Source organism: Dermacentor silvarum, chromosome 11, assembly GCF_013339745.2.
Source record: "Dermacentor silvarum isolate Dsil-2018 chromosome 11, BIME_Dsil_1.4, whole genome shotgun sequence".
NCBI classification, from domain to species: Eukaryota; Metazoa; Arthropoda; class Arachnida; order Ixodida; family Ixodidae; genus Dermacentor; species Dermacentor silvarum.
In genome coordinates, this window is record NC_051164.1 from 46,416,597 (window position 1) to 46,442,543 (window position 25,947).

General features: G+C 47.3%; 2 protein-coding genes across 11 annotated transcripts in view; one reads left to right on the forward strand and one right to left on the reverse strand.

Annotated features, from left to right (window-relative positions):
* The window catches only part of LOC119434082 (uncharacterized), a 191,307-nt gene that overhangs the window by 51,190 nt on the left and 114,170 nt on the right, over positions 1-25,947 (forward strand). The window lies entirely within an intron of this gene.
* The window catches only part of LOC119434080 (uncharacterized), a 207,903-nt gene continuing 182,507 nt past the window's right edge, over positions 552-25,947 (reverse strand). Inside the window, exons 7-12 of the mRNA XM_049658515.1 lie at positions 8,999-9,080; positions 8,500-8,571; positions 6,482-6,558; positions 3,300-3,417; positions 2,222-2,303; positions 552-742 (exon numbers count right to left, since the gene is read on the reverse strand). Of these exons, the coding sequence (XP_049514472.1) occupies positions 720-742; positions 2,222-2,303; positions 3,300-3,417; positions 6,482-6,558; positions 8,500-8,571; positions 8,999-9,080 (454 nt within the window). The 3' untranslated portion in view covers positions 552-719. The remainder of the gene's footprint in view (positions 743-2,221; positions 2,304-3,299; positions 3,418-6,481; positions 6,559-8,499; positions 8,572-8,998; positions 9,081-25,947) is intronic.

Genomic DNA, 25,947 nt, shown 5'->3' on the forward strand with positions numbered 1-25,947 from the left:
CGGTCGATCAATTACGATTGATGGTAATGCCTAGTATGGCGTTACAAGTATTGTAATTAAATGTCCTTCTACACTTATAAGTGACTGCCAGTTGCGAACCGTATGAACCATGGTATACCTGCCATGGTATGAACTGGCGGCCTCTCAATATGCTAGTGCAAGAGCATGTGACCGTCTCCAGCTTCGGTAGTTTATAGCCATACTAAAATTGATGGGATTCAATCCCCGGAGCATGTTCGTCTGTGCTGTTTTACCAGTAGGTGTAGCTATCGCAAATACGAGTCGGCCACTTAGCTATCGACTAGTGTGGCGAATTTTTCATAGTGTGCCGATGGCGCTATTTGTCTTTGAGCAAGGCTGTGACGTGAAGTGCGTACCCAACTTTCACTGATGGGAGGGCGGCATACTGAAGCGGTAGAGGTTTCCTGGGCATTAGCGCATACAATTGCAGGACAGATGTGCCTCCACCTTGTAAACCTGGTTGACATTGATGTACCTTACGTGTTAGTCATGCAGCGTGGCAGAAATTGAATATGTTGCAGAAAGCCATGTTTCACTGCTTTATTAACGTCAATGTGTACACCCGGAAACGTTCCGGTGGTTATGGGCCCCCTAGATTCATTCATGCTCCCTGGGGCCGGACCTGATTTCACGAATGAGTCCAATATGTGCCGGGCCCTCTTGGTCGTGCTTGGGTGCCTAGTTGTGGCTCGATCTTGTCAGCGGCGTAGAAGTGTCACGTCTGCAAAGAGACATATACATGAACATTAGGCAGAGCTCCGCATTTCTTTCTTACGTACCACACTCTGCGCGGATTAAGGAATCGACGTCATTCTAGGTATGGCTTGTCAGCGCTGCGTAAAATTTTCAGCTCAATGAAAGGCTGGTAAGATGCACGCAAGAAAGGTGACAGGAACATGAGACGGTTGCAGAGCTGGGACTGTTTAATCTGTTACATTCGCACTACGAATGCAATCGCCACTGCTGTACGAGGTAAGCATGGACCCAACCGAGTGCACGCAACTTTGGTTTGCACAGGGCGTCACGATACGAAGTCTTGAGCGCTGTACAAGCCGGCATTAAATATGACAGTTTTACTAGTACTCTACAAGTAGACATGAATATTGGTTATGTCGTGTAATTGTTACGATAAGAGCACGGCAAACATTTGGCCATGATGTACTTTTTTGTAGTACCTGAGGTTACATATCCTTCGCCTCCTGCTTCAATACATGATGTCAATGAATGAATGGCTCAAACCGTCCGCTAGGGCCATGTCATAACCACGCGGTAAGCGCATCGCTGTGGAAACAGACAGTTCACGCAGCGTACACTGTGATGGAAGCGATGTCTCTAATTGTGCGGCATTGTTGTACACAACTGCCACTACAGACCAACCTTCGGACTATGCTTACAGGGCAAAGCTTCACACATACCAAAGAGCACAGTAGAACACAGTTCTGTCGAAAGAAGCCATCGACATTCGAAGTGGTCGTGGCAAAAATTTCTGCCAGTGCTATTTGTTTTCGTGCTTCCCACATCCGCATGGGGCTTTTCTGTCAAAATTAAATTGGTTATGCAATTGCATGAACGACAGCAAGAGGCGTTAATCACCACCGTATGTAGCCACGGAAAGCTTAAGGTAGGTTCCTTGTGGTGATTCATGAATTGAACCCCACCAAGGCACACACAACTTACTGCCCGTAACCGTTGCATTCCCTCCTTTCTCTAGCATCATATAGATTGAGCTTGTATTGGCGCTGTAATTGGCTACTTAGATGTTATGAAGCTGAGCTGCCTTGCCTTGTCACGGCTAACGCAAGCCGGAACGGACATTGTTTCATCGAAATGCAATTCTCGGTACATTTGGCTGATACAATCCCTGCTGAATTACAATAACCACGACTACTTTCAGTACCTCTTCGCTGTTCCTTGCACAATGGGCTGTCAATGAAACTGCGGGCGCTTCAATGTTTTATGTGTCTTAACTACTGTGCGTATAGAACTGAATCCATGGCATTTTTTTTTCACTACAGGCCGTCTAAGCCCCGCCCTTCTGCCGCCATTGGAGAAGATATTCTACTACACAAGCCGACAAAGCAATTACACCATTCCAGAATCATCTGAAAGCTCGCACTGAACCTTCCTGCAGTTAATTTTCGCTCGCGCTCTTTCATCGTTCAATGCGCCCGTGACGCGTGACCAACAAGACTACACACACCTGGATGGGCTGAGTAGGAGCACGTCTGGTGGCACCGAGCCTGACACGGGAGACCGGCTCGAGGTTCCAACTCCACGTACACCTGCAAGTTGAGGCCAAGATGTATGCGTATCCCAACGTACGAAGGGCCAGAAATGAACAGAATTGGTTATACATTCTTACGTTGTTGTGATTGTAATCGAATAAAACGCCACGGTATTTGGCACTCACGTCAGTGGCTCATGCACTTTCTCTAAGTAGTGGTTGTATGTCAGATTGTTTCTTTACACTTCCCATTAATTATGACCAAGGAAGAGTGGAGTAGTTGAATAATAGAGCTGTCACGTAAGGCAGCTCTATTTCACGCGACAGCTTGCAACGTTTCAGGGAAATTCTTGCGCTAACACAAAGCAGGTGCTGAATTGAAGCCACATTACTACTACGCTCGTAATACATCACTACCTGTATCAGCTGTATTATGGTACTTCCTACTGCTGCCTGATGCAGTGGGAATATAGAAAGATCACACTTTTGTTATATTATTTACCGAACGTAACCGATCTGGTTCCATGGAGTCGCTGCGCTACATGCTCTACGGAGATTTGGCATTGGGTATGCGCATTGCTGTTATGGGAAGTCCGCCTCACTGTAGCACCAGCAGCCCATACTAACCAATATAGTGCGTGTACCGTTCATCCGGCAGCCTTCACGAATTCCCTGGCAATATTTCTACTTACTACTGCAATGTCAAATTATGCAAACTTAGCGTGACCTCTATGCGCGCCTCCATGCATTGAGGCCAAGAGTCCAGTAAAGCATACAGCCACATCTCAAGCGGTGAAACCTGAATACTATGGGGGGAAGACGTATTGCGTTAGCACACGATCAGAAATATCTAGTAACAACTGATGCGAGATTGCCAAGCACCCGAAGCGGAGCGGTCAGAACACCTTTGTCATAAGGAGGTCCGGACCTACATAGGGTGTATCTGAGAGAAGAACGACCCTGGAGACTCTGTCTCGTTTTTGCCAGAGAATCTGGGATCTTTCACTATGTAAAATATTTCTCGAATGAACCAAGTAAAGGCACCCCCGCTCACCCGCATGTGGCTTCCAGTCGGAGGGCGCAGCCCTTGCGGTTCAGCTGGCGACGTCCATTCCAGTAGCAGTCGCAGTTCTCCACCCAGATCGGCTTGCCGTACAACAGGCCGCGTGGCTCTGCAAGGTAGCAAAAGAAGTAAGTCGCTGTGTCCATGGCTGCTTTTTGGTCAAGGATAATTCAAGTGTGTTCAGTGAAGGCGTCAGGGTGTCCGCGGCAAGGCTTATCTTTCTGACGTTTCGAGGCTTTGTACAACCACTCGACGTCAGCGCCCCCTAAAAGGGATACTATAAATGCAGCAGTCTCACTCGCATAAACTTAGAGACACAAGATTTTTAGCGTCTTACTAATGCTTTTGTCCTAAAAATACGCAGGATTACATGTCCGCATCACAAGCATGCGAGGCAACCGCCATAGCGCAGAAAAAACGGTGCCTTGGAAGCTGAGCGTCTCACAACGCTCGCGTGCTTGCGTGATGAACGCCGCCCCTGCAGGCGTCGCACTTCAATGGGGCACAATATGAGACGGAAGTAAAAGCCGTCAGCGTTCTAGCTCGAAGTGTGCAATCTGCTCGGATGAGACTGCCGTTGTCTGTCTGTCTGTGATCAACTCCATATGAAGCTTAACAAGCTGTGCTTGAATTCTTTAATGACAAGCACGGGACTAGACTCTCGTCTGTAAAGCTTGTACGCTGCAGATCACTATGTGATGGTGTTGTGCCTTCTTATTTCCTTTGCATTTTTTTACCTTTCCTTTTACCTCTTTTTTTTCCTGTTGTTAATCAGCTTTTCTTTCTCATTGTGGCGTTTGCATATGTTTATTTGATTAATAATAATAATGAAATGCAGCAAGAACAAGCGCACAAGAAGAAAGCAAACACGGACACCTATCGCTTGTGTCTGAGTTTCGTTCCTTCTAGTGTCCTTGTCCTGCTGCACTAGACGTCATGCCATTCCTTGGCCAAGTTTGCCTGCATATCCCGAGCCACGCACAATGCACGCTGCGGTAACAATCGTATGGCACGTCATGACAGCGGAGTTATTACATGGAAAAAAAGCCGGCAGATCGCACGCCCTGTGGGAATCGATGTTATGCGAAGCAGTGCGCGGGGAGCCTACCAAGTTAACGAAACGATCATGAGAGCACCAAGACGTAGGCGGCTCTTTCATGACCTACATGACACGCATGTCATGAGTACTAATGAGTCCCTTTAGCAACACATAAGAGACCTTAAGGTGAAAGCCTTAGACATGCCCATGACTATGACTTCTACCACCATCCTCCAGTGTTTCCTTCACTAAGCACCCATGTCCGAACCCATTCCTGTGGCTTTGGAGATTTATTCTTTTCGGCTGGGTCATTGTCATGACCTATCACTTAGGTTCTTCGTACACTCCTGTCATACTATGCCGACTTTGGTACCTACCAAGTTAACGAAATGACCATGGGAGGACCAAGACGTACGCGTCTGTTTCATGACCTACATGCCAAGCATGTCATGACATATCATTTATGTTCGTCATGTACTTTTGCCATAGTATGCCAATTTTGGTACACACCAACTTCGACCATGAGAGCACAAAGTCGTAGGCGGCTAGATAGATAGATACTGTCAAAGTAGCAAATGTTCGCCAAGAAATGCTTCGCATTTCACAGCTTTCCATGCCGATAGCGTGAGGTCACGCGACATGATTCACCAGTAGCTGGAGTTTCCAACACAGAAAAGGAACAACACCTTAGCAGCTTGTCGGAAAACGCTGTCAACAGCCGGCAGACCAAAATCGGGTGTCGTGTCGGCCTAGTGTGAATGAGCCTTAAAGGAACGCCAGTCGGGGTTGGGCCGAGGGGTGCCAACTATTTCCCATTGGTCGCCTTATCAGGCGCCCACTACGCCATACACTCACAGAGAGACATCGTTCAAAACAGGCTAAACCATATCGCGTATCGCCGCTCCGACGCGAGCGGCAATATACGTTTGCTTTCACTTTCACTTTTTAGTCTATGGTTTTTGCCTATGGCGCTGATGCCATAGACAGCTTTGCTGTAAAACACCTTGGAAGCACTGCTGCTGTGCAACAATAGGGCCCGAAGAAACATGCCCTGTCTTGCTTCATAAACCCGCTGCAGTTTTCCTTTCATCATTGATGAAAGCTTGCTGCACAGTTACAGTAAACTACCTATGACATATAGTACAAGCCATTTCAACATAACACAATTGAGCAGGCGATCTCTACGACCCATTTCTTTCCCATTAAGTTCTTACAGAAAAGAAAGACACATCGGACGCACTGCCTGGTGTGCCACTATAGAGCACGAAGAAATATGTCCTGACTTGTTTTATAAACCTCCTCTCCTGTGCGGGCTGCAGTTTCCCTTTCATCATGATGAAAGCTTTCTCAAGCGCCATTCGTACATGTAAAGTGGATAAAGCACCTTCATGCTTCGCACTTGCGCAAACCAAGCGTTTCTTTTCCCGAGAGCAAACAGCAGTTTTCACGCCGCGTTTAATCTTGCTCCGTCTAACTCAAACATCGAGGGATGACGATAAACGAACATCAGTCAGGCGCAAGCGTTGACGTACTGGCGATAAGCAGCCTGCGCATCACGCTGCTGGTCGCCTTTCGTAAGGCGATTAACGTGCCGCTCCGGTAGCCGAGTGGATAGAGTGTCGCCGGTGGCACTCGCAAGGGCCCACGTTCGAATCCCGGGAGCCGCAGTGATGAGCCGCAGCAGTGATCGGGTTCGGCGTGGTCCGCCACTCGGACCGGAGTGTGGGGATAAGGCGAGGCTTTGTGTTTTTTCACAAAGTCTCTCCTCGCTATCCCCCGGGCCCCTCTCCAAATGGGCAGGTGCCCGCGCTAATTTTTTTCTTTTATGATTCGCCGATCATGGCCCCCACGATTGCGCTGGCGCCATACAACTCCGGCATAGTGAACTAATAACAGCGCGAAAAGACAAGGACCAGAAGGGGAGACACGCATGCCTCCTTTCGTCCTTGCCTTTTCGCGCTGTTATTCGTTCACTATGCAGGAGTTCTATGTCGCTAGCGCAAAGGAATTCGTACACTGTCGATCGCAACAAATACGCCTTCACATTTAGTTACTGGCCATGAGTTACTGAGCGGTAGTTCATTTTAACTAGCGCGACGCTCTCTGACTGAAACGTGAACACGGCTGCACTCACCTGCTGGCTAGGAGGACGTCTGGTGGTACCGGGACTCCCACGGACGACGGCTCGAGAACGCAACTCCACACACTCCTGCACAGGTTGAAATTAAAGCAGTGTTTTGTACAGCTCCGTGGGACACTCGTGTTGGTTAAATTATGTTTGGTTATGTTATGACGCAGCTTTAAATAGACCTGCACCGTTCTGAGCAACAAACAGATTCTTCTAAATGCGAATCATTTCTTGGCGAACATTTGCCACTTTGACAGTATCTGTCTAGCCGCCTACGTCTTGGTGCTCTCACGAACGTATCGTTAACTTGGTAGGTACCAAAATTGGCATAGTATGACAACAGTGTATGACGAACAAATAGCGCCATCGGCACACTAGCAAATATTCGCCACACTAGTGGGCAGCTAAGTGGCTGGAAGTATGCAAGTACTCTTGTATTTGCGATTGCTACACCTACTAGGAAAACAGCGGCCACGGGACAACACAGGCGGACATGCTCCGGGAATTTTTAGTATCGATATAAACTACCTAAGCTGGAGATGGTCACAGGCACTTGCATCTTCACTAGCATATCAAGAGGCCGCCGGTGAAACAGGGACAGGGACAAACAGTCCTGCAGGCAACGACCTTCTAACGTAATTCCCTTGTTCATCATATCGCGCTCTTATAGCTTCAATTTTGAAGTTCCAACTAGCCTCTGCTTGTGGTTAAATTACGGTAAAATTTTCGAAACAGCTCATATCCATTCCTGATATAGTATGGTTCATAGCCGCAACTGGCAGTCACTTATAAGTATCGGAGGGCATTTACAATACTTTCATTTCAGTGTGCCATATTACCTGCAGAAGCGACTCAGATGGACCAGGCATTGCCCTCAATCGTAAATGATCAACCATCGTCATGCATGGCGGTAAAGACGCCAAGTGGTTCCCTTGCGTCCATTCGCTCGGTACCACTGACGGCAACAGTGCAACGTACAGGAATTTCAATGGCATGGCGTAACTACAACATTCCATGTTCACATAACGCTATGGTTCAGGCGGTATATTTCTTTCCCGCTCACATTATGCGGTTAAAGACGCACTGCTGCTGTGCAACTATAGGGCCCGAAGAAATATGCCGTGTCTTCTATAAACCTGCTGCACTTTTCCTTTCATCATTGATGAAACCTTGCTCAACCGCCATTCGTACATGTATAGCGGATAAAGCACAGCGGAACGCAAAGGAGGCTCACACATGCGCAAACCGCCGCTTCCTTTCCTGAGAGTGCCGGCGAACAGCACTGTTCGCGCCGCGTTTAATCCGTCGTTTAACTCAGATATCGCGGGATGACGATAAGCGAACACCAGTCGGGCGCAGGCGTTGACGTAGCACGCACTGTTCCCCCTCACCCCAAGCAGCCTGCGCATCACCCAGCTGGTCGCCTTTCGTAAGGCGATTAACGTGCCGCTCCGGTAGCCGAGTGGATAGAGTGTCGCCGGTGGCACTCTCAAGGGCCCACGTTCGAATCCCGGGAGCCGCAGTGATGAGCCGCAGCAGTGATCGGGTTCGGCGTGGTCCGCCACTCGGACCGGAGTGTGGGGATAAGGCGAGGCTTTGTGTTTTTTCACAAAGTCTCTCCTCGCTATCCCCCGGGCCCCTCTCCAAATGGGCAGGTGCCCGCGCTAATTTTTTACTTTTACCATTCGCCGATCGCGGTGACCCCCACGTTTGCGCCATACAACTCCTGCATAGTGAACGAATAACCGCGCGAAAAGACAAGGACCAGAAGGAGACACACACATGCCTCCCTTCGTCCTTGCCTTTTCGCGCTGTTATTCGTTCACTATGCAGGAGTTGTATGTCGCTAGCGCAAAGGCATTCGTACACAATCGATCACAACAAATACGCTTCACATTCAGCTACTGGCCATGAGTTAGTGAGCGGTAGTTCATTTTAACTAGCGCGACGCTCTCTGACTGACTGTACACGAACCGCGCAAGCCGCCCCAGAAACGTGAAGAACACGGCTGCACTCACCTGCTGGCTAGGAGGACGTCTGGTGGCACCGGGACTCACAGGGACGACGGCTCGAGAACGCAACTCCACGCACTCCTCCTGCATGGGTTGAAATTAAAGAAATGTTTTGTACAGCTCCGTGGGTTATTCGCGTTGGTTAAATTACCACGACTACTTTCAGTACCTCTTTGCTGTTCCTTACACAATGGGCTGTCAATGAAACTGAAGCACGTTACTGCGGGCGCTTCTATGTTTTATGTGTCATTAGACATAACTACTGTGCGTATAGAACTGAATCCATGCCATTTTTTTTTTACTACAGGCCGTCTAAGCCTCGCTCTTTGCTGCCATCGGAGAAGATATTCTACTACACAAGCCGACACGCCCGCAAAGCAATTACACCATTGCAGAATCGTCTGAAAGCTTGAACCATCCGCCACACTTAAACTTCCTGCAGTTAATTTTTGCCCGCGCTCTTTCATCCCGCAAGGCGCCCGTGAATCCTGACCAACAAGACTACACACACCTGGATGGGCTGAGTAGGACCACGTCTGGTGGCACCGAGACTGAGACGGGAGACCGACTCGAGGTTCCAACTCCACGTATACCTGCAAGTTGAGGCCAAGATGCATGCGTATCCCAACGTACGAAGGGCCAGAAATGAACAGAATTGGTTATACATTCTTACATTGCTGTAATTGTAATCGAATAAAACGCCACCGTATTTGGCACTCACGTCAGTGGCTCGTGCACCACATCCTGACAATACTGTCACTCTGGTTGCAAGTAGCGGTTGTATGTCAGATTGTTTCTTTGTACTTCACACAAATTATGACCAAGGAAGAGTGAAGTCGTTGAATAATAGAGCTGTCACGTAAAGCAGCTCTATTTCACGTGGCAGCTTGATATGTTTCAGGGAAATTTTTGCACTAACACGAAGCAGGAGAAAAAAAATATGTCCGTGCTGAAGCCACATTACTACTACGCTCGTAATACATCACTGCCTGTATCTATGAGCTGTATGGTGTGGTACTTATTATGGTACTTCATACTGCTGCCTGATGCAGTGGGAACAATGAAAGGTCACACTTTTTGTATATGTTATTTACCAAACGTAACCGATGTGGTTCCGATGGAATCAGTGCGCTACAGGCTTTACGGAGAGTTGGCACTGATGTGAAGTTTATTTCCTTCTTACAAAGGAGGAATCCGGGGCTCCGCTGTGCAGTTTGACAACATATAAAGCATAACTGAAAATGTAACAATGTAAACACAGAATCTCAGACGAACATACAGTTACTACAAAGAAGCAAATAACTAGCACACATGAATAAAGTGGCGCTATACAGAACAGCAGTCAGAATCAATTAAATATTCATTGGTTTGTTTTTTTAAATACGCTCAAATACACCCCAAGATTAACATTTGTTGACACTTTATTAAGAGTTGCAATTACCTGAAAATTTAATTTTTGTTTGCCATAGTTAGTACGTGTTTTAGGGACCTGGTGGATTTGTGTACGAAAATTGTTTTGTATGTGTTAGTTACCTATTTTTATATATATTGCACCAAACTAAAAGGCTAGACCTGATTCGCTTTAGGCAAAATAACCTGCAAAATAACGGACAACGTGGACAAACCTTTTGAACGGCCATAGTAACCATTGTTGCGTCCCGAATCGGCCGGGCGCATTCTTTGGGTGCTTTCCTTGATGCCACCCCTTTCATCACCGTCGTCCAGACGGCGACAGTTATCGACAGCGGCAGTGACGCCATGACAAAGAAGCTCACTTAGAAGCGACCGACCACAACCGCCACCCTTCGTTAGACGCGGGGATTAGTGCAAAGGCCATTCTCCCGACCATGGCAAGATGACCGTCGGAGGGCAAGAAACAGGTCACCGACTTTCGTGGAAGGAGTGTCAACCCCTTGTTTCCGGATTGCCTCGTCCTTGCTTCGAAGGTGCAACATTAGAGGCGGTGTTCAGCGAACAAGACGGCCCGTCTGATTGGCCGCATCAAGGTTCTCCGATTCCCTAGTCGGGTCAACTAGGAAAGACCGATGTTTTATAAGGAGACACCTTGCGTGCAGTGGTGTGTCCTGACGAGTTCTGATATGTGCTCAGACATGTCGTCAGACATGCTCTACGGAGAGTTGGCACTGGGAATGCGCATTGCTGATATGGGAAGTCCGTCTCACTGTAGCACCAGCAGCCCATACTAACCAATATACTGTTAATCCGGCAGCTTTCACAAATTTCCTGAATAGAGGATCGCACCCGTGGCGATATTACTACTTATTACTGCAGCATCCTGCAATGTCAATGTATGCAAACTTACCCTGACCGCTATTCACGCCCTCATGCATTTACTGGACTCAATGCCAAGAGTCCAGAAAAGCGTACAGCCACATCTCAAGTGATGAAACCTGAATGCTATGGGGGGAAGACGTATTGCGTTAGCACCATCAGAAATATCTAGTACCTTCCACAACAGCAGTTTAAGGCGTGCTCAAGTTGAACACGACGACGACTGTATACAGCTTCCTGATTGATGTGGTTTGCATGAAAACTTTTCGAGTATAAAGTAATATATATAGGCAAGTTGCACTCACATAACACACGCGGGTCTATTTTTTCTTTGCGCCTTTCTTTGTTCTCGTGGGTAGCAATATTCTCTTTCTTGATCGTACCTCGGAGAATTCGTCTATTTACCTAATGCTTAATTCTCGACTTAGCGCTCAAAGCAAACTATTTCGAACTGATTTATAAAAAAAGATTAAAACACCGCCTGCGAGATTCAAACGCTCCGATTTAGCAGCGACCACGGAATAACCAAGGAATAACCCCGTGGTTTAACGAATATATCGCGTCAGTTTTCCCTTCGACGATAAAGGCTCATTCACAGAAGGCCGACAAGACACCGATTTTATGGTGATTTATATTTTATGGTCTGTTGGCAGGACGGAAAACGCTGTCAACAGTCGGCAGACCAAAATCAATGTCGTGTCGGCCTAGTGTGAATGAGCCTTAAACGAACACCAGTCGGGGTTCGTTTAAGGTGGAGGGGCGCCAACTATTTCTCCTTGGTCACTCACCAGCTACAATTCGTGAACTCCAATATGTGCCATAAAGTTTTTAGTCAACATCTTTGATTACTTGATTATGCGCGCAAGTAATGGTCGCCCAGCTCAAGGACTAAAATTAACTTAAAAACCTAAAACTTAAAAACGATCGCCCTTAAAAAATTTATTGCAATACTGAACGTCTGGGTTTCAGACCTCAGGCAGGAGTGTGTAACAAATCAAATACATAGAAAGGACTTGAATAAGATACGTAAAATAACTGGAAGGATCGCGACAAGAAGCTTAGTGCTAAACCTTCCATGGCACTCTCTGTCGCTTGCGCCATTAAACATAACATATCACCATCACATACTGAACCATAAATTTCCGGAATATATATGAGAGGTGCGACGGAAATGACAGTCAACGCTCATGTACATCAGATCAACGTGTAATGGATTCTAGGGCATGTATCTATGTATGTTTCAGCCAGCATGCTATGTAAATAGGCCGATATAATCGGGCATTCCACAAAAGCCGCGGGAAATGAATTCCAGTTAGATGTTGTCCTTGGAAAAAACTCACCGACGATTACGATACTCCCTATTGCTAAATTTGAGCACCGCTATATACATGTTTTCCTTTCGCTATAATTGAATAGAACACTTTCGCTATACGGGGTGTCCTACGTAACTTGCACTGAACTCATTCACTACGAGGTAATGAACCAAGGTAATATTGTTTGCCGTCGCTTGGATTCTTTTTGCATTCCTCGTAATTACATAATTATCCTTAATTAATTAATCAGTTTCTCAAATAATATAATTACATGAAAAGTTTCAATGAGAAAATTGTAGAGCAACATGAAAAACTCCCGATACAGCCTCTATTGCTCAATACGTGCTACATAAAAGTGTTTTTCCGAGCTAAGGCACAGCTGGCGGGAAACCACCACGCACGAGCCGAAAATTGTTGATATACTTCCGGTCTGGACTTCCCTTGCCGGACGGGAACTCCTGGAACCTAGGCATCAACATATCGAAATATGTTGGTGTTACGTGAGAGCTATAGTAATAGCTAGAGAAGTAATAGGACTGTCCTAGCAGTTCTGCGCAAGATCTGTACAATGGAACCATTGTCATGGCCTACCAAAATGCAACAAGCAGCGTTAGCCGCAAACGCATCTACGAACTCAAGCACGAACTCCACGCCACTCCAGCTTCTGTATGGCTATGTACCTAAAATTCTACTTCAACAGTAGCGTCTATTCCAGCAATCCGCCCTTGCCGAGCACATCCTCGACTTTGACAGGGCCGGAAGTGGCTCAAACTGTGCGCAGAGCACTATACGATCACAGCCACCGTCCTCGCACCGTTACTAAATGGCGCCCATGATAAAATGCTTCAATGCTGCTAACTCCATCAACTTTTAGAGCTTTACGTGTGTCATGTTCGACAACTCTTCTTGTTAATCAACCACGAACACATCTTCCAGTTCAAGCCCTACGTGCCCCCAGTTTCTCTAGCGACCCAGCAACTACCCATACTGAACGTAGAGACCACGTACAACCCAGAAGCGAACAACGTCGCCTCCGCAGCGCAGCAACAGCCTCAGCCGCCACAACCCATTCGATGGCTGCCTAGCCACTTTGACGACATTGTGCTGACTACATTGTGCAGGTGTATTATCACGCGTGTGCCAGGGTGTGACCGTTACGGACAGTGTGCAGCACTCATTGACCACGAGACTTGGTCAGTCAGACAGGGGTGGGATGTGAGCGCCCGTATATATCAGTTCCCGTCTTAGTCTAACTGATCGCTCGCGCCACTTCCGGCGCCTCCTTTCCGCCTAGACGACACCAGGCGCAAGCGAGGCACGGGTTCGTACGTTCGCTCTTTCTCTCTCTTGTTCCCACCGCCGGCCAGGACGGACGCGTTTTGGTGGTGCGATGTAATAAACATATTCTTTTCAAGAAGTTGTCGACTCTACTTGCCATGCCAGGCTAACGTCCCTAGCCTTCCCCTCCAGCCCTCATAGTGCACGAGCGCGGCCTCCATGCTCCTTGATGACCATTCAAATACGCCGAATAAAGTTGTACGCTTGCGTCCAGCCTTCAGCAGAAGACCAGCGCCAGCAGTAGGACGCCGTGCACATCGAATCGACCTTATTACATCGCTGCAAATGCGCACCGGCGAAGGTGCATTGCGGTCGCTTGCTGTGGGCCACGGCTAAGCCAATACTGCATGGAGGAGGCTCTTTAGGTTCTCGATGAGCGGCTAGTGCCGAACTATGGAAGCGATAGCGCGACACGTTGGAAAATTGGAAACGGTCAAGCCGGTCATGAATTTATAATGATGGCATGCCACAGCAGATCAGCGCGCTATAATTGAACGCAGTTCAGCACGCGCTCGCAGCTGGATTTTGTTTATTTTGTTCATGGCTAGGTAGTAAAGCATTACAAGGCGTCATCTATAAATATTTTATCCCGCGGAAGCGCGCATTCTGTGACCGGTACACCGTCATTTCATACCGATGCTAACGGTTCAAGACGATCTGGCCCTTCTGGACGGGCAGGAAAACCCATCGCCACCCGCCAGAGAGGACTTTAAACTTTCTTAACGCTGTCCCAGAAATTAGCGCAATAAAGATATTTGGTTACGAGCGTCAGCTTCACAGGGTACTTAATAAACTAACAGTTTCAATCGGTAATACTGCAGGCTTGGAATATGTGATCGCGTTGAGTGTTTTGTCGAATTCCAGCCAGCATGCTAAGACGCCGTTGTCGTTGAGGGGCTCAGCTTGATAATGCACAGATATCTTTCTTTTTTTCGCTTAAGAAATTTTTCGAACCGGCGAACGCGCATTACATTGAAATTAGACGTTACTTAAAGTAGTAAGAGTGAAACAAGACTCAAACAAGACACAACGTTGAGCGCTCATTTTCAATTGCACTAGAGTGTATGTGCCGAGTAGCGTATGTGCCGCATACACTCTAGAAAAATGCAATTATTCCTTTCCAACTCTTTTTCAGGGGTGGAGTATAGAGAGTTTATACTCTGCCCTTGAAACCAAGACTGCCGTATTTTACGAGATAAGCAACTCCCAAGAATACCACGCGCACTATGACGATCTCCCCAGTAAATAAACTCGTTTTTACCCCCAACCTTGTGTTTGGTAAATAACAAAATGCATGTTGTATTGTCTTTTATTCCTGGCCTAATTTCCCCTCCCAGGCGCTCGCCTGCGTTCCACTGCGATGCGTCCTCTTCGAAAGCTTCTCTCTGTTGTTGGAAGCCTATCGAACAAGGAAATCCGTCCGTCCATGAGTCGCATAAGAAGATCACTGTAAAGGTAGGGCCCGCCACAGCGAGCCAATTGACCTTCGCGCTGCCTCTCGCTTCAACGCGAACTAAGCGGCGAGACCACAGAGCACATGAAGCTATGAGCACTCGGCGCACTCTGTCCGCATCGCGTATCGCTTTCAAGATAGGGCTCGCGCAGCCGCGCCATACGCAACCGGAGTACGGCTGATAATCGTTCGCACCGAGAGGAGGCAGCGTCATATCGACCACGCCTGCATACGTACAAGGTCTGCCAAACGGGACACTGTTCAATTACGTCTAGATGAACCGGCCATCGGCCAATGTTCATCTTCCACGCAGCATCATATAACCTTGTCTGAGCCATCATATAACCATTATATAACCTCACATATATATATATATATATATATATATATATATATATATATCTAGGTGAATTACTCACAGGGGACCCTGATCATGAGAAAGAAATTTACAGAAGAATAAAATTGGGTTGGAGTGCATATGGCAGGCATTGCCAAATCCTGACTGGGAGCTTACCACTGTCGTTGAAAAGAAAAGTGTACAATCATTGCATTCTACCGGTGCTAACATACGGGGCAGAAACTTGGAGGTTAACAAAGAAGCTCGAGAACAAGTTAAGGACCGCACAAAGAGCAATGGAACGAAAAATCTTAGGAGTAACGTTAAGAGACAGGAAGAGAGCGGTGTGGATCAGAGAACAAACGGGGGTAGACGATATTCTAGTTGACATTAAGCGGAAGAAATGGAGCTGGGCAGGCCATGTAATACGTAGGATGGATAACCGGTGGACCATTAGGGTTACAGAATGGATACCAAGAGAAGGGAAGCGCAGTCGAGGACGGCAGAAAGTCAGGTGGGATGATGAGGTTAGGAAATTCGCAGGCGCAAGTTGGAATACGCTAGCGCAAGACAGGGGTAATTGGAGATCGCAGGGAGAGGCCTTCGTCCTGCAGTGGACATAAATATAGGCTGATGATGATGATGATGATATATATATATATATATATATATATAACCTGAGCAATGTTCACTGATATAACATGAGTGAACATTGCTACTAATCGCCACTTCGTCATCGTGTCATGCTGGTCTCAGTTAAAGTTTCGGTGTTGCAACAACACTTCTCCGTTTCACGACACCTTTCGCGGTGTTTCTCGCAATTATACCAAACACACCAGCAGCGACGACGAAACGACGAAACAGCGACGACGAAACAGCAGGTGATTAGTAGCAAATGCTTACGCATCGTTTAGATAAATCCCACACGAGATTACGGCATGTATTTTTTTTTTATTGCGTTGTCCACGCGTACTCTGCCCTCGCAAGCTCTCGCCTGCGTTCCAACTGCGCTGCCGTTCTAGCTGCGTTTGGTATAGGTTCCCCCGCCGCATTCGCATCGCGTTCCACTCTTAAAGACGAAGCTTAAGCATACTCCAAATTTTTGTCATTTATGGCCTACTTCCTAAAGTGGATTTACTAGGTGGCGCTCGTTAGAGAATTTTGCGTGCCACAAGCGTTGCAGCTGCTTGTTTTCTCCTTTTTAACAACAGAGCTATTTAAGGCGGCCGTAATTTGTAGCGCGTTCACAGAAAAAAAGTGGATTCTGGTGGTAGTGCAGAAAGAGTCCAAGCGCAATGGCACATACCCCTGTGAACTAGCGAAGCTGAGCCTGCCTAAGTCTACCTAAGCATGGTTGGGACTACTTAAGCTTAGTCAGTCATCGATCGGCAATCAATAGATAATCCGGAAAATTCCGGGAAATGATGGGGATGACTTGGTAGTGCATAGCCTAGCCCAATACGTGGCCAATGCCTTGCGATAGCCAATCAATAGCTAATCAATAATCGATCAATAATCAATAAATTTTCGAAAATGCTAGGGATGACTGGGAAGTGCTTAGCCTAGCCCCAATACGTGGCCAGTACCTTGCGATAGCCAAACGATAGCCAATCAATAGCTAATCGATAATCGATCAATACTCAATAAGTTCCGGAAAATTCTGGGAATAACTTGTTAGTCCTAACCCAAAAGCCAGGACTTGCTAGGTGCCCACCAGCTCCACTGTCTCTTTAGCATTGCGCCTCCAGTGCAAGCTAAAGAGACAGTGGAGGCATGTGCTATACTGAACTACTATCCTCTGGAGAGAGGATGCGCTACGTAGTTATTGGGCTTATAACACCTAAGACAACATCGTTCAAAAAAGCGAGGACTGCTTTGGCATTAAAAAGCGGTTCTTTACCAAAGAGACATAGCGGGATGAAGAGGGACAGAATATAGCGGTATGCGAGAGGAAAATGTTTCGTCCTCTCTCTCTCGGTTTCCCGACACTCCAGGAGGACGTGGAGCACGGTGAGCCTCTCGCCACATCTACCACGGGTTGGAGGATCATTACCATTCACTAGAAAATTGCGGGTACTATATGTGTGTCCTATTGTGAGACGACAGAATAGGACATCAGTTCGCCATGTTTTCAATGCAGAGGGCCAGAAACCTAACTGTGGCTTAATCAAATGACGTTTATCATTTGTTTCCGCATCCCACAAGCGTTGCCAGTGGCTTCGCAGTTTCTTATGCAAGAGAGGTTTTAAATCTGTTACAGGGGCAGCATCTGTAGGACTAATACCATGTGATGTTATTGACGTGGCCATTTGGTCGGCAAGAACATTGCCCTCGAAGCCTCTATGCCCAGGCACCCAGCACATTATGACTTGTTTAGATGCATAAACAGAGCGGATCAGTGAAAAGAGGTTGATAATTACTGGGTGGTTATGTTTTTGCGGCATCATTAACGCTTTAACAACGCTTAAGGAGCCGGTAAATCTTACAGCCTTTTGAAGTTTCAGTCTATCAATGTGTTTGACCACCGATAGTACTGCATAGGCCTCCGTCGTAAAGATACTTGTTTGGGGATAAAGTGCATCGGATACCGAGAAGGACGGAGCGACTGCCGCATAGGAAACGCCAGCATGTGACTTTGATGCATCGGTGTAAAATTCAGCGCAAGAGTACTTACACTTTTGTTCTAAAAAGTGCATTTGAATGTGTGCGCCTGGCGCGTGTTTTGTGACTTCAATAAACGATGTGTCACATTCTACCAGCTGCCACTGCCACGGCGGTAGCAGCTTTGCTGGAAGCATTAGGCGATGTTCAAGTAATGGAGCACCCATTTATTCACTGAGGTTTCTCACATGTAGCGAGAAGGACGGCTTCGATGTTGGTCGGTTATTAAATAGTGTGGCAGATGTGGTATCGTTTCTGGTAGAATAGGTGGGATGTGAACGGTTTGAATTTATTTTCAGGAAATATGTAAAACTGGCATAAGACCTCTGAAGGTGGAGCGACCACACGTTTGCTTCTACATAAAGGCTTTCTACGGGGCTTGTGCTGAAGGCCCCGGTCGCGAGGCGGATTCCTAAATGGTGAAGAGGATCCAACATCTTTAAAGCACTGGGTGTAGCAGACTGATAAACTATCGCGCCGTAGTCAAATCGTGAGCCGACAAGGCACCTATACAAGTTCAAAATGAATTTCCTGTCACTGCCCCATGTTGTACGCGACAGCAGCTTCAATAAGTTCATTGTTTTCAGGCACTTAACTTTCAAGTATTTGATGTGCGGAATGAATGTGAGTTTCGAGTCCAATATGAAGCCGAGAAACTTGTGCTCTCCGCTTACAGGTAATGTGGTACCACAGAGCTCAATAGCAGGGTCTGGTACTATTCTTCTCTTATTAGTGAAAGGGACGCATCTGTTTTTCTGCGGGCTCAACCTAAAACCGTTTTCATCAGCCCATTTAGCAACTTTATTTAAGCCATGCTGGACATTGTTCGTGGGATAGCCGTCCGTAGAGAGTTCATTTTAACAATAAACAGTGTACAGCTAAGCACACCGCCTTGCAGGACGCCAGTTTCCTCGGCGAAAGACCTCGACAAGGCCTGGCCCACCCTTACACGAAAGGTACGGTTAGAAAGGTATAGCTTTCGATAGTACCCAACATGCTGCCGCGGACACCCATAGCGGAAAGATCTCGGATAATACCGAAGCGCCATGCGGTCATACGCTTTCTTAAAGTCAAGAAATACTGAGAGAAAAAACTGTTTGTGTATAATGGCATCCCTGATGATTGGACAAGGTGGTCTGTAGTCGACCTACCGTCTCAGAAGCCACACTGGTACGGATCTAGTATTCCGTTGCTTTCTAGGCGATAGACTAGGCACCGGTCTGGGTCTGTAGCTACTAGGTAAGGACGGGTCCATGCGCTGTTAAGTATGGGGATTACAATAGCTTATTTCTAAGAATATGGAACGTAACCAGCAGCCCACGTGACAATAAAAAGAGAGAGGAGTGTCTTTTGTGTTTCAGGGTGTAGGTGCTTGATTATTTCGTACATGATACGGTCAGCACCTGGTGCCAGCCGTTGCAACAAGCGATAGAAGCGTTAAGTTCAGCTAAACTAAACGGACGGTTGTAATCTTCATTTCGGCCACATTCCCAATCGAGGGGCTGTAGCTGTTCGCGCTCTTTGAACCTCGGGAATGCTTGTGTGTAATGAGATGCACAGGAGACATATTCAAAGTGTTCGCCCATACAATCTGCCTGATCCTACAGGCAATCTTCTTGGGTACGAAAGGAGTACGCATTTGAATGGCCAATAGCCCACTTTGTGAATCCTGCGGGTGTAACGAAACAATCGCACACCTTCTTTGTGAGTGCCCTCGTTTCAACCCGCAGAGAGCAGCTCTCTCAGCGACAATAGATCAACTGGACAAACGCCCAATAACAGAAAAGAACATCCTTGGAAACTGGCCTACACAAACAACGGCGCGCGCCGCTCTGAAGGCACTGCTGCGTTACTTGAAAGACACCGGACTCAGTGACAAATTGTGACCCTGCATTGTGTTACTTAGGACGGAACGTTCAGACAATGCAACACGAGAACGCCTTCGCGGACTTCATGACAGTGCCCACAGAAACAGTTCTGTTTTGTGTGCGTGTGTGATTTTCTTGTTTCCTTCCTTTTTGTTTATTCTTTATTTTCACTTATTTTTCTCTCTCTCTCCTCTCGCATCCCTTTACCCCTCCCCCGGTACAGGGTAGCCAACCGGAGAGAACCTCTGGTTAACCTCCCTGTTTTTCCTTTACCTTTTTCTCTCTCTCTTCTTGGGTATTCACTAAGGGCGGCGAGTTCGTCTCACGACCCTTTAATTTATTCACCCTATTCCATACTTTTGCCTCGTCTGTGTAAGAGCTTATACCAGAAATGTACCTCTCCCTACTCTGTCTTTGCACGTCGTCGTGTCCTTCTGCCTTGCGATTTAACCTGTTTGAAATTAATAAGGTTTTCGGTAATAGGAGAATCGCGAAGCAATCCCCAAGCTTTGTTTTGGTTTTCTTCGTTCTTCGTTCCACCAAGGAATACGGTGCTTCTTAACCAGTCCGTTAGTTTGTTCAATACATTTCGTAGCAGCGTCAATAATAAAACCTGTTACATATGTTACGGCGTGTTCTACGTTAAAAGCAACTATGTCATCGCAGCCTAAGTGTGTCAGCTCTCGGAACAGTTCCCAGTTTGCCGAGTCTACGTCCCATCGAGGAGATGGTGGCAACCATCCATCTTGTTTTGTTGAGTTTAACATAATTGCGAAGTGGTCGCTTCCATAAGGGTTCCTGAGAACGGACCACTCAAGGTATGGTATTAGTGTGTTCGACACTATGCTTAAGTCTATGAACAAGTATGTGCATGTGTAATACTGTAGTATGTAGGTTCTTTCTTGTTCAATAAACATTCACCTGAAGAAAACAGAAAATTTTCTATAAGGCGCCCTCGCGCATCGCAACGAGAGTCGCCCCACAGGGGGCTATGAGCGTTAAGATCACCTACGACTACGTATGGCGGAGGAAGTTCATCGATGAAGCTCTGAAACTGTGTTTTGGAAAGCTGATAGGAAGGGGGAATGTAGATGGAGCTAATTGTGACTAGCTTACCAAACAACAATGCTCGGACAGCAACTGCCTCAAGTAGCGTTCGGAGGCTTAATTGCTGACATGCAACGCCCTTATCGACCATTACGGCCACACCCCCCGACGAGGTGAGAGCGTCGTCGCGGTCTTTGTGGAAAGTGACATATTGCGTTAGAAAGTTCGTCTGGGTTAATTTTAGGGGTGTTTCTTGTACACACATCCCCTTTGGACGGAATTTGCGGAGGAGTTCTTTGTCATCGTGAAGATTGTGGAGAAGTCCTCTCACGTTCCATTGTAATACTTGGGTATCCATAATGGAAAAGAAGTTAATAATGTGTGTCTAAGAGAGGTGGATTAAGCTAGCTCACGAGGCCTTTCCAGGCCCCGTGATGGGGGTTTTCCCTTTCTTCCCGGCGCCCTAGAGGGAGCTGCGCCGTTCTTTGGGCGTCTGAGACGCCGGTGAATTTCTTGCATCCATCACCTCGTCTGCGGCGGTAGTTAGTGCCCGCTCAGTGGGCACGTTCGCGGGGGTTTCGGGTCGATCTGTAGGGGCAGTGGCCCTGGGTCCGGTTGGCCCACGTGTCTGCTGGCCCTCCTTGGCAGAGGCTGGAACAGCGCTGGCTGCTCCAGCCGATGGTGGGGGGGGGGGGGGGGGGGGGGGGGGGTGATGGCGTAACCGCCGTCACACTCCGTGTGACTTGGGCGGAATGATGTGGCGCTGCCCCCCGGCGCCCCACATCGGTGTATGAAGGACTGGACTGATTGTGGAGAGGGAAACGCTTACGTGCCTCTGGAAATGATAGGTTCAGCCTGACTTTTAGTTGTTTGATTTGCTTCTCTTTTTTCCCCGAGGGGCACGATCGCGAGTAGGCGGGGTGATCTCCTTCACAGGTGGCGCAGCGGGTTGCTGAAGTGCAGATGTCTGAAGCGTGTTCAGTTGAACTGCACTCAGCACAAGTAGTGCGCCCTCGGCAGTTTTGCGACCCATGCCCAAAACGCTGACACGAAGCATCGACGCGGATTTGGGATGTATGGTCTGACACGAAGCTTGCAGCAGCCGGTTTCGATTGATTCTGCTAGGTTGCTAGTTCCGAAAGTAATCATAATGTGCTTGCTAGGTATTTGCTTGTCATCTCGCCTTAGTGTTATCCTCTGCACCTTGATTACGTTCTGGTCTTGCCATCCTTCAAGTAGTTCGCTTTCACTCAGTTCAAGGTGGTCATCTTCCGAGATGACACCGCACACTGTGTTCATCGACCTGAGGGGGCCCATAGTCACGGGGATGTCTGAAAACGCCACAAGTTTCGAAAGTTTGTCGTACTGTGGTTTGTAGCGAACTTCGAGAAGACGATCACCCCTTCCCATCTTCTTTACTATATAACCTGGGCCGACGCTTCCATGAGACATTTGGCTACAAGGAATGGCGAGATCATTCGGACTGTCCTAGTTTCATGCTGGCTGTGTGCAACAGGGTACTTCGGAAAGGACTTGCGGTTTCATAAAGAAATTGAAAGTTTCATCGGTGCGCCCCCTTTTCAGGGAGCGATCAGGCAGCGGGGAAAAGCGTTTGCCATATAAAAAATGGAAAATTCGGCTGCAATGGTAGCCACCCACCACCGAGCCCAACAAGGGGACGCTAGAAGGATGGAATACTTGTAAACGCCAGCCATGTATCGCCGCTCTAACCTAACATAAAATACCCAAGGTTGGATAAGTACAGCAGGTATCTCTGTGCTTGCCACCCAGATATTCGGAAGTGAGAAGAAGTGACTAAAAGACAGGAAAGATGCAAAAGTGAGAGAGAAAGACAAATGATTGAAGAGGGGGGACAGGAAAAGGAGACTGCCGATTTCCTCCAGGTGGGTCAGTCTGTAGGTGCCGTCTATGCGAAGCAGAGGGCGAAGAGGTGTGTCGCCTCCGCCGGGGGCCTTAAAGGTTCGAACACCCGGCATCGGCTGAACCCCCAGGATCCCCCTTTCCCCAGAGACGGCTAATCCGCGCACGGCTATACATACAAAATAGACGCGTGAGGGTCCAACCCCCATGTGCTCGGGTACGTGGTGTCGCAACACACCAAACGCTTGCTGACGCATATGCCCCAGCGAGGTGCATTAGGCTTTGCATAGAAGCAAGTGAACCTCGTTAATTACAGAATGGAAACGCAGACAAATCTGGAAATGAGTTTAGGAGTTTTTTTAATTGTTTTGGGAGAGTTTCGCGAATTGCATACGAAGCCGTACGAGGAGGCGTGGGAGGGGGAACTTTCAATTTTTGGTTAGCAGAATGTAAAATATCCAGCATTGTATCTGTATTGGCTCTGAGTGAGTGAGTGAGTGAGTGAGTGAGTGAGTGAGTGAGTGAGTGAGTGAGTGAGTGAGTGAGTGAGTGAGTGAGTGAGTGAGTGAGTGAGTGAGTGAGTGAGTGAGTGAGTGAGTGAGTGAGTGAGTGAGTGAGTGAGTGAGTGAGTGAGTGAGTGAGTGAGCGAGCGAGCAAGTCAGTGAGTGAACTTTATTGGCGGAAAGGAACTCGGAAACTGGTAAGTACTGAGGCCGCAGTACCGGCAGTGAGATGAAACAAAGTTACGCCGGCGGTAAGCTAGCACTGACTACAGGATATTAATTTGGACAAGGGGAAACTATAACGTATGCAAGCAAGATATCAGAAAGGCAATGTTCTGTAATAACTCGAAAGGCAGCGCACTTCTTTTTAAGGGCACAGGGTAGGCCCTATACCTCCCATGTATTTTGAGCCTTATTTGAGACCCATTTTCTCAGCAACTACTGCATGTAGCGCATTCGGGTTTGTTTCATTTGATTCGCGATCATGTCGTCTTGCAGTGGAACTAGAACTAAGATTATTTGTCAAAGGTCAACAGTTTCGCAATTTTTTTAGAACACGGCCAGTTTTTGTTGTTTTTTCCAAAGAAAACAATTAAGAGAAAATTAACTGTTGAGTGCATGTGTACGATCCTACTTCAGTAGCTGTGCATAGGTGTCTACTTTACGCTGGCTAAAAATCAACCTGCTGTCATTTGAAGTTTTTATAAAAATGGGGCAAATGTAACAAAAAAAGTTATTTCGAGATATTGAGGGTCAAAGACAAAAAACATGTTACTTCATTTTCTTTCAAAAACAACACGCACTGAACCATTTGCCTAATAGCCACCAGCCACGTAGTCATTGCCAGAGTCAGCGTTTTGCTTCTTTGCTTGTTTTCTGTTTCCCTGGCTTGTTTTGTCATGTGTTCAGCCTCTCTCTTGGCAAAATACAGTCGACAACGGTCAACTTCACCCAACCACATCACAGTGTTACGCTCTGTTGATATGCCAAATGCCTTCAGGACGTTAACTCTTGCCATGCAACCTTCATTGAACGTGGTCACAGCATCAAAGGTGGCAGTTTTGAGCATCTTCATTCCGAGGAACACATTTTCGGTGCGCGCTCCCACACGATATGGTTAAATGATTCATTAGCATTTTGTGTCTTGCCGCGTAAGCACTTTTTCAGCAGGTCTGGGTGAGCTAACTGTTGGAATATTGGCTTAATAACATGAAGGAATGGTGGAGGCAAGTATTCTTTGTGCACAATAGCCTCCTGTGTCAATTGAGCCTTGTTGTATGCACACCAAGTGTCGGCATCTTTTGGGCAGAGCCCGTGACTTGGGTCGATATCTGTAGCCAACATGTGAAAATATGTTGCCCAAACACCTTTCCACATGCTTTCCAAGTCTCCAGTGTTTCTTCTTATGGCTAAGCCATAATAGGTTTGTATTTTATCAATGCAAGTGTCAGTCAACCGCCCTCGTCCTGACAGACCTTTGCCATCAGATAGCTTTGTGCCCTTGATTTCTTTCTTCAACTTTCTTAGCCTGGCACCCATTCTCTTTTGTACGTGCCCAATGCACTCTTATTTCGTGATTTCCACAAAATTTACGTTTGGAAGAAACCTGAGCGATTGCTAGGTTGAGCTAGGTGAAAAAAAGGGCGCGTGGCCACTCGTCCCTTGGTTTCGAAAACCGGGTCTTTTTGGCTCAATCAAAACGCAGAAAAGCATGTGGGGCACTGGATATTGTTGAGGAAGGCCTGAGCATTCCAAAAACGGGAAAAACCAAAAATCGATTTTTTTTTAAATTTTGCTCTACCATGTGTCCTTAAGGCTAGGGCAGGCTATGAAAGGGAATTTATAAGAAGAGGTTTGTTCAAGAGGGTGACCTCTTGCGTAGTATGCAAAACTATTTCGGAGGAAATTTCACGGAGCTTCTTCCATCGCCAGAGCACATAGCCCAAGTAAATAAAAATGGGATACGCCTCTAAGAATCCCTAACAAGCAAGATAGGCATGGAAAAGTGCATAATTAGAGAAGTAGCATAATGACATCGAATATAAATGGTATAACAGTGCAGGATGATGTAATCATGCACCGCCTATAGACAAGGAATGAGATTTAAGTAACAGTAATAAATATGCGTAATTGTTCAACTAGTATGTTGGCGCTGTGGCGTATACCACTGCGCCATTCTAATGGGGAATTCAGATGATCACCAGGGAAAGAAATATGTGATGAACAATGGCCCAACAGGAAATAAACTCTTTTCGCCTTCGACCTGTCTGTGATACGTAGTGCGCCTAGCATTATTATTTTTTTAAGTTCACCACCTAATACGATACTCCCGAAGGCGAAATTTGAGTGCAGCTGTATACGTGTTTCCATTTCGCGATACATTGGCTGGAGGGGTCAATCTTTCTCGTGCGGCACGTTGCAAATGGAGCGAAGTGTGATGCGACTGCCTCGCTAATCGGGAGATCAGGAGAGGCAGCGCGTGGGTGACGTGTGGGCGCGATTAACAGCAGCCACCTCCGCTCATGTCCGCTCGCTTTGTTTCCATGTCTGACGCGCGCTACTCTGGCACCATCTCGTAGCAATCGTCGCCGCCGAGCCCGTCTTCGCGGCAGTACGCTTTTCTTCCCACGCTTTCGCCATACCCTCCTCCACCAATTTCTTCCTCGCGCTCTCTTCGCTATCACCGTCTTTCATCCCCCGCTGTGCTCGTTCGCTTGGTTACGAGGGACGCCGACGCCGCCGCCGAGGCTCGCCGCGGAAACGGGCG